This window comes from Mastacembelus armatus, chromosome 2 (genome assembly GCF_900324485.2).
Source record: "Mastacembelus armatus chromosome 2, fMasArm1.2, whole genome shotgun sequence".
NCBI classification, from domain to species: domain Eukaryota; kingdom Metazoa; phylum Chordata; class Actinopteri; order Synbranchiformes; family Mastacembelidae; genus Mastacembelus; species Mastacembelus armatus.
This window is the reverse complement of record NC_046634.1, coordinates 6,137,152-6,146,596: the sequence shown is the minus strand read 5'-3', so window position 1 is coordinate 6,146,596 and position 9,445 is coordinate 6,137,152. Positions and strand designations below refer to the sequence as shown.

At 41.3% G+C, this 9,445-nt stretch overlaps 1 protein-coding gene across 1 annotated transcript; it reads right to left on the bottom strand.

The window, feature by feature from the left end:
• Positions 1-5,555: 5,555 nt before the first annotated feature.
• sox1b (SRY-box transcription factor 1b) lies at positions 5,556-6,620 on the bottom strand. Its single transcript, XM_026301822.1, has one exon. It carries the CDS (start codon positions 6,618-6,620, stop codon positions 5,556-5,558), a length of 1,065 nt encoding a protein of 354 aa, XP_026157607.1.
• Positions 6,621-9,445: the final 2,825 nt, after the last annotated feature.

Here is a 9,445-nt window from a genome sequence, read left to right as displayed (position 1 = left end):
TGCTAACCACATCCCACTGTGTCACCCAGGTTAAAGAATCCCCTGCATTTTAAGCATATTGAGTTAAGCATGTATTTATCAGTGATGGTATATGGAGATAATGCTGTTACACACTAGATTATTATCAATCATCCGTTACTAGTAGATACATAATGTAGTGGCTCTCACTTGCAGTCCAGGTTTCTTGAGATCTTGAGAGACCTCCTCAACTACCTGAGGAACAGTGGTAATGAAATGAGACCTAATCATTGGGGAACCCTAACCTGAATGTCTTCAGAAACACTTCATCTGCACCGCAGCAATCAAACGGTTTCAGGGAAAAATTAAGAGGATTGTGATTTTTTTTTTTTTTTTTTTGGGCACAAATCAACAGCTAATATGATGCAACAGTCCTCCCCTGTCACTGTAATAGATAATGAAATCCTATGTAAAATTAGAATTTGCCTGCAGTGCTGTTTTACATCTTAATTTTAGCTGCTAATATTAACCTAAATCATACTGTTACTCTTTCACTGTAAGATAAAACTGTAATACACAATGTAAATCATAGGATGGGTGATTAAGTCAAGTAATTCTACAGAAAGCAGCTGTTTAACCTCTGGATGTAATTACCAGCTGAAGAAATTATCTTGAGACCAATAGCATAGAAATGACAGTCAGTAAAACCTTCCTGGTAAACCCCCAAACATGCAGAAAAATGGTGCAGATGAGCAAAACTTAAAGGGGGAAAATCTACATTTAACAGTCAGCCAGCAAGGAAAAAAAAAACATGATTTGGAGTAAAATCCTTTGAAATAAACCACAAACTCTCCCAGAGGCCCCATTACGTTGCAGTGAAGCAGCCTTGCTACTGGTGGGCGGGTCTCCCCAGTGCCCGTCTGAGCAGACGGTGTGCGATGATTATAGGCCCCTGGGGAGATCCAGGGGGCATTCCCTAATTGATTGTCACGAAAGGCTCTAATTGAATCAAGAAGCGCGGTGGAACAACACACCATGCAGTCTGTTTGATGCCTGCTGACTTGGTTAAAAGCAAAGGGTACTTACACGGGAAAACTTTCGTTTTTACAGAACTATGTCATCTTTGACTTTCATTAGCTGCTAAAAGAAACCCAGGAGATGCAGAAAAATTATTATTATTAATAATAATACTATAGAAATCTGTAAGAATATAGTGAGGCATCAGATTGTCCAATTCTCTGCTGGCTTTGTTTCTGGTCTTTAGCAGTTAAAAGTTAGAGTTCATTGGGTAAAGTCCATCTGCTGCCCCAGAAGTGCCTTTCATTGGTCTGAGCCACTTATAATTAAATCATGTTCAGCCTGCACTTTATTTAATTAACTATCATTGCACTTTATTTAATAGGTACAACTGGGAATTATACTGTAAGAATATATTTCAGTGAAACAACACATTGTCTATAGTGTAGTGCTGTATATGGAAAACACAACCACAGTACAGTCTGTTTTAATGAAAGTAACCTGCTTTAATCAAAGTATGGGTAGTTAGTATTTCTTTCTAAAAAGAAAGACCAATATTTAAAAGTTTTATTGAAAAAATCTGTGAAACTCTAAATATCCCAACAGTATGTACTAATTATTTGTTACACAATTAGAGACAAGCTTTAATGGACAATGGACATAGTGTTTTATTGTAAGTTCTGTTTTCTCCAACCTGAAGATAAGAGTTGTGTCAGTTGTGAAGCTGGAGTGATGGTCTCGTGGTGAGATTTTTTTTTTCATCTACATTTAGATTTGGTTTAATTCCTCTGAATTCTACTTTAATTCTTGTGCAGTTTTATGTATTTGGCTATTTATTATTAATTTCTTCACCCTTTTTATTTAGTTCTCATATTTACTGATCTTAAGACTTGATGAATAAAATTTCAGCATGTTATTCTGATTTAGCTTTTAAAGTGTTTGAAATAGAGGCAGACAAGTGTAAAGAACTTTTTTTCTTTTTAAATGTAATGAAAAAATTTTTTGAAAAGAGATGAATAGAAAAGAGAAAAAGAGACAGACTTTTTAGACAGCAGCAGAATCAGACAGAGCAGCGACGCTCCCTCAGCACCAATAGGTCTGCTTTTGGAAAGAGAAGGGGGAGGGAATGGGAGGAGGGGGGGCCCTCGGATTAAGAGGCTGAAAAATGGTTAAAACGTGTCAACGTGTAATTGCACGATAAGGCCCCCTCGCGAGAAATCCGTTGGCCCCGTTGCTATTTTCTATGGCGTCCCGGCTAATCTCCTCGCGCCACATTCGGTCTTGTGCAATCGGTCCCCCGTAATCTCCCATGACAGAACCGGGTCCAACGACAGAGGTGAGGGTTTTTATAGGAGGAGAGGGATGGAAATATGCGGAGGCGTGATAAACTGACGCCGATTAGCCACGTTTAGGACACCGGGAGCATGCGGGATAGAGGCTGTGGGGGTGCACAGGGTTCTGGAGTGGGAAGTGCCAGAGCAGTGGTGTCCAAGCATGTGCCAAGCACAACATGAGGAGAGGATGAAAACCTGCAGACACATGGCTGTGGATAAGTTCAGTCCCCAGCCTCAGTGATGAGCCTGGTGCAGCTGGGGCCTCTGGGTACACCAGGCCGTGTGGACCCGACTGAGGTCCATGTTTGACTGATCAGTTCCAGTATCCTGTTTCAACAACTTTAAATCATGTATTGTCTATTGTTATTTCTTACCTGAGCTTCATGGGGCCAGACAAGATGCTGCTCTCATCAAATCAGGTCCTAATAATAAAAACAGTTCTTTTATTCATCGCGCTTATCGGGCAATAATATCTTGTAAATTATTCCCTTAGTCTTCCCAGACCCCGTGTGGATTTGATGTTTGGTGTATGTCGTCATGTTTAGTGCATGGATGCTCCTCTGTGTTTATTGGTGACAGTCTGTCCATCTTTGATCCTCCACTTTTGTCTCATCGTACTGAAGGTGTTTATGATCAGATCTCAGCTTTATCAGAATTAGCAGGTAACACAATTCTCTGGAAACTAAGTTTGTGATAAGTAATAATTGGGTCTTTGTTCTGTATAAGACTTGTTTATTAATTTATTTATTTTTCTCTCAGTAAAGTTAAGTACTCCAGAAAAAAATCTAACATGCCTGGCACACACTTTAATATCAGTTTATGTGCTGTAAACTACAGTATAAACCTTTAACAGCTGCCCAATATAGATTTCAGATGTATAGATATTTTCTCAACACCACATCAGATTAATATATTAATTCAATGCAAAATTATGAAAATGAGTGATGATATAAAATGCAGTCAATTTTTTAAAAAGTGGTTACTGTCTTTTCAACTGCAAATCAGAGAAATCTATTCATACTTTATTTCTTTGAAATTGTCTAATCCTCATTTAAACAGGCTTGTATTTGACTTAATGTTATATTTTTATGTATTAAAGTAGTAAAATAATAAAAATGTAATTTCTAAATTTAGGTGAATCCCTAAAGTGTCCATCTGTTTTTACTCTTGCCAAAGAGTAAAAACAAACCCAATATATTTAGGCCAGTTTGACAAAAAATTTGACATAAAAATAATTACATTGTGGACTGTTGAGGTTTAAGCTGAGTCTAATAAATACCTTCAGTTTTACCACCTGACAGCCCTGAAAACAGCTTTATTTTATGTGATTTGCCCTCTTGTTTTTTAAGCCCAGACCCAAGTGGGAATTAGTCTGATAAAACCAGGGGTGTTGTTTGCGGTGCTTTTTGTTTAGGATGACCCCCGGGCTGCCCCAGCTACACCAGGACTAATCCCCATTCTCCTCCAACACAAAAACGTCCTCTCCTCGCCTTCCCCCTCCTCCTCCTCCTCTTTGCTCATTCATTCCTCCCTCCCTGCCCCGGGGCCTCCAGTGATTCAGCCATCAAATTTAAAGAAGGAAATAATTTAACAACCTGAAGAACAGTGCATACACATGCTGGCGTTTGATGCTGGCCGCCAGGATTTGGTAAGGACCTGTTTTGAGTAGAGTGACCCAGGTGGAGGCCGGGTTCTAGTGGATCCAAGCTGAGGGCATATGAAGAATTAGCAGTTCATTGGTTACCGAATACCCTTGTTGTCTGGATTACTCTTACTCGTGCTCTAGATTGTCAAGGTCAAGACCCTGAAGAGAAGCCAAAAAAGAGACACTTTTTTTTTGCTTGACCTACAACAGACAGATCACTTGGCGAATAAGTGAGGCTGACTGTGAGGGTTAGGAATCCAGTTGATGCATCGTCGTGTTGAGCAATATAGAAATGCAGATGATTAATGATTGTGCCAGATTTTTAGGGTAAAAACAGTAAAGTCAGTAAGTAAGGGGCAGTAGGTCTAAATATATCACTGACACATTGGCTCTACTTTGTGTTTTGAACATATGTTCTGGTGTTAATTATAGGAAAAAAAGAAACTATGCTGTATTATTAATTACAGACTGTAAAGCATGGTAGTTAATGAGAACGTGCCCCAGTTTCAAAAGCAGCAGTAGGACAAGACCAGGTTAATTGTTTATTGGAACCCTTAAGTTACAGGTTGTCACACTGCAAATTATATTTTTAAAAAATCCTCATTTTAATAAAAATAGTCCATTTTTCTGTTCAAAGATCATATTCTGAAATACCTCCCATCTCCTCAGTGACACGTGGCATCTTACAAGAATTCATATTGACGAAATGTGTATTATAGCTGGACATAATAAGACTCTTACTGATTTTTGTTTTCTCAACTCAAATATCAATAAAAAGAAAAATATGATCGTTGCCAGGATTTTCACGGTGAAATGATGATAATTATTTTACCACTTGAATTTTTAGCTGGATTTTAGTGGCGAGACCTGAAGCCGTCACGATACAATATTTCACAAATGGAACAAATGCAAATAAACAGCGGATACAGAAGATACAGTTTACATGAGCTGAAATTCTGCGAAAATAAATACCACAGGAACAAATCTAACACTTTCTCCAAGATTAGACTCTTGGAATTTTATTTAACTCGGCGCATCATTTGTTTCATCTTCAACCCGAAAAGGGGTTTTTGTATATTGTAAATTATGTACATAAAAGCGTTTTCAGTAGGCCTATTTATTCACAATTTACAAGATTTTACAACAACAAAACAAATTCAAATTACACCGACTGAAACACGTTACAAGCATTAAAACTGGAAATCAATTGAAATTGCAGCCTAGAAACTTTTTGAACATCTTCCACACATTCTCCTTTTATTATACGGTTCCTTCTTTAAACAGGTTCTCAGCTGGTGCCTTGTAATTGCACAGAAACGTCGAAAAAAATAACCTTCAAAACGCACCAGCCTTCACGGATTATAATTTAAATCGTGTCAAAACTTGGCATGCTCTGTTCCAGAGAGCAAAGTAAATCAGATGCGCTTTCCTTTAGCTCGGACAGACAAAAATCCATCACCGAGAGGAAATAAAACAATAAAAAAGTTTGTTCAAAGTGATTGCATTTTCATGGCTATAATTTACAATTCATCAGCAGCCTGCGCCCACATCTAGTTAAATATTTGGTTGTGGTGTGTAGTGCTTATAGTACAGTTTGAGATTTAAATGTGAGTCAGAGGGACCGTCCCGTTTACCGCAGAGGAGGCGCTGCTCTGGTAGTGCTGCGGGTGGAGCACATGAAGTCTGCTGGGAACGGAGGAGTCCCCCGCCGCTTCTCCGGTCGGTAGATACATGCTGATCATGTCCCGCAGGTCCCCTGCAGGGCACGGTGGCGGTGCGCGCGCGGTTGAAACCGGCGGGCTCACGCTAGGTTCAGATTTCACAAGGGGCCCCAAAGTCCCTCCGATCGCTCCGGACACCGGGGAGACACCGGAGCTTTGGTGCTGGTGAGTGTAGCCGGTGATCCCGCCGTAGCCGGGCGGCGATGCGCTCATGTAGCTCTGAGAGTTTGAAATGGGGCTGTAAGACAAGGCGCTCATGTCGTACCTGTGCACGGGCTGCGCGTTGTGCGGGTGGTGATGGGGGTGATGGTGCGGATGCGGGTGGTGCGGGTGAGCCCCGGTTCCCGGGTGTTGTGTGTACGCCAGCTGCGCCTCTTGCATCATCGCGTGAGCTGCCGCCGCTGCAGCCGCCACTTGCCCGGAGTAGGTGCCGTTTGCCCAGCCGTTCACGTGCGTAGCGTAGCCCGCATTTGCCCCTGCATGCCCCCCTCCGGGGCTCTCCAACCTCTGCCCACCGCCCATCCCTACACCCCCAGAGGAGCCGAGGAGCCCGCCTGCCAACGAGTACTTGTCCTTTTTCAGTAGCGTCTTGGTCTTCCTCCGCGGCCGGTACTTGTAGTCCGGGTGTTCCTTCATGTGCATGGCCCGGAGCCGCTTTGCCTCGTCGATAAACGGTCTCTTCTCCGCCTCGGTCATCACCTTCCACTCTGCGCCCAGCCGCTTGCTGATCTCCGAGTTGTGCATCTTGGGGTTCTCCTGTGCCATTTTCCTCCGCTGGCCCCGGGACCAGACCATGAAAGCGTTCATGGGTCTCTTGATTCTCTCCTGGGGGACTTTGCCTCCGGCCCCCCCGCCTCCTCCTCCCGCGTGTCCCCCCGGGTTGGATGGGTTGGTCTGGGGCACCACGGGGGAATGTAAGTCCGTTTCCATCATGATGCTGTACATTCAGCTGGTCTCGGTAGGACAACACTTCTCAGTCAGACACACGGAAACATTCAGGACGGCCCGGTCTCAGGGTGAAATCCACTCAGAGGTAAACCTGCTCCGCACTTCCCCTTTTCGCCTTTCCCCCTGTCATCCGAGAATAGAAACCGGGTGTTTGAGCTTACTTTGGTTGAAGCTGTGCTGGGAAAAGTTACCGGAGCGTGCCCGGGCCGCGCGCTTTGACAGCTGCTAAATGAGCGCGAGGCGGCCAATGGAGAGGCTCGAGCGCAGACGTGATTTGCATGCAGGGGCTCGAGGTTCTGGTGACGTCGGAGCGCGAGACCTAAAAGTGACTCCCTCTCTCATGTGTTTGGTGTGTGCAGCTAAAAACACACAGCATGTAAACACTTTAATTCCCATCATGCTGCGCATGTCAGACAGGAGGCTGTGCTCGCTAATATCTTTATATTTGAGCTCAATTTTCACGAGTAGGGGATGAAATCCATAATGTAGCACATAAAACTGTAAATGAAGCTTCAGCAGTCAATATGGATGAACACCAAAATGAAGTTAAATATTGTGGCACGATCATCACTGGGCAAATATCTGTTGAATTTTAAAATTACTTTTATTAAGAATATGTGCTTATGATTTTGTGATTCAGTCTTTTGGAGAATATTACTGTTTTGCACATTATGACCTGTATAGCTCCTCATAAAGCCCATTTATTTTTAATTTGTCCCTGTTTCTTTGTCACACTAAGGGCTACACAGCCTCCTATTCAGAGCCACAGGTGCTTTTCTGTTGTGCCCGTTGCTAGGAAACAGGTGACTGACGCCCCGAGCACGTGCTATTCAAAGCACCCCTTTTGTTTCATCAGTGCTCTGTGGTGAGCACCAGGCAAAAGAGGGAGAGATTTATCCACATACAAAAACTACAGTAATCCTATAATATATGCTATAAATGTGTAGTTTTTAATTAGCACACTTTAATAAATTAATGAAAGCAAATGCTGTCACTGGAAAACAGCTGCAGGCCTGCTGCAACAGGCCCAAGACTGAATACAAGCTCTTGTTGTTATAACAAGGATCAAGGACAATTCTGCAAAGCAATTTTCCTGAAAGAAATAATTTTATTTGAGTCTGTCATAATCTGTAAAGGAGAGACTGTTTTCAGACATACAATACGTAAATTTAATATTTAGTTCTTTCTGCCCGGCCATAAAAATTGTTAAAAATGCCATACTACTACTACTACTACTACTACTAATACTAATACTAATACTACTACTAATAATAATAAACATACTTTTCTAGGGCTGCAACAAAATTATCATCTGCAGGATTTATGATTGTTTTCTCTGGTAGAAAGGCAAAAATATAAAAAAATATCTAATGATATAAAATATTAATCCACTTTATTCAGCATACAGTGTAAAATGAAACAATGAAATAAATAAAATTAAATATTTTAGTAACTGAAACAATATTATAATTTGTGCAGTTTGTATTTTACTGTAGAAATGTTGACATTTTCATGCATGTTACTGTAGTTTGGCAATTTGATGCTTCAGAGATGGATGGATGAATATTTCATTCAGTTTGTTGTTCAGTTCAGTTTGTTGTGGAGTATTCCAGTCTCCTCCTGCTTCACTGGCTTCCCGTCATGTGGAGGATCTTTTCAGCCCTCTGGGATTATGCTCCCAAGTGGCATCTGTCAGGTGCTGCCTGCCTCTCATCGAGCTGTTGAACTATACTGGCATGGCTGGATTTTCCTTTTGCTTCCTTGTACCAGTTGGCTATAGTGATGTTAAGTGTCTTGTGTGATCTGTTTTGCAACAATCTCCTCTCTGTCTGCCTCTTTACATCAGCTCAGGGATGAACATGGAAATGCAGCAGAGTTGAATTTAAATTTACATTTACATTCAGCAAATAATATCTTGTCAGTGGACACATTTTGGTGTCTGTTCGTTTGATTTCATGGCAACAATAGACAGATCTACTGAATTAACTCTCGTTCAGTTTTGAGGTCTTTTATAAGGGAGGCACCAGGCACTATGCTTAGATCATGTTAAGCCTGTGTCTGTACACTAGTTCCAAATCAGTTTCTTTGTTCAGTGTTGTATTTGTGTTGAACTAATACTGATCAGCAAACATTAATGTACCGGTCTATCGGTCTATCAGCATATCAATACCCCTGGTCCTTATAAACAAAATTGTTAAACTTTATCTAGATGTTTGATCTAGATTATTCTGCTCTAGAGCATTTTTTCAGGCCATGATACAATGCATTTTGTAAAAAAAAAAAAATTCAAAATTTAATTCATTGTATATCTTATCATCCTTGTTTGTGTGTGTGTGTGTGTGTGTGGGAGGTCACTTTCTGTGATGAATGTTTGTTTGGTCACTTGTTGAACAAGCAAAGCTGCAGGATGTGTGCTCATGTTAGAGAAAAATGTGCGTGGTGTGTTGCTGCTGTTTTTGCAGTTTGATAGGCTGTCAAAGAAACACACACGCATGTGTGATTTAGAAAAAAAACATTATCCATGAATCATGAATGATGCTGGTCTGAAGGCCTGTCCTGACAGAGGCCCAGAGTGTGCGTTTGTCTGTCTCGTCACTTTCATTGCTGATGTTTGAGACTGTGCACATGGTCAGTGCATGCTGTTATTAGATGGTGACGCTTCAGATGCTGTGTGACATGTTTTCTTATTTACTATCTAAATATGAGGGTAGTACGTGAAGCTTTGAACTTAGATTATCTTCACCAGTTTTAGCTAAAGGTTGAAGAACAAGATGAATAGTCACATTTCATTATTAGTAGCTGCACTTCTCAAAAATCTACAT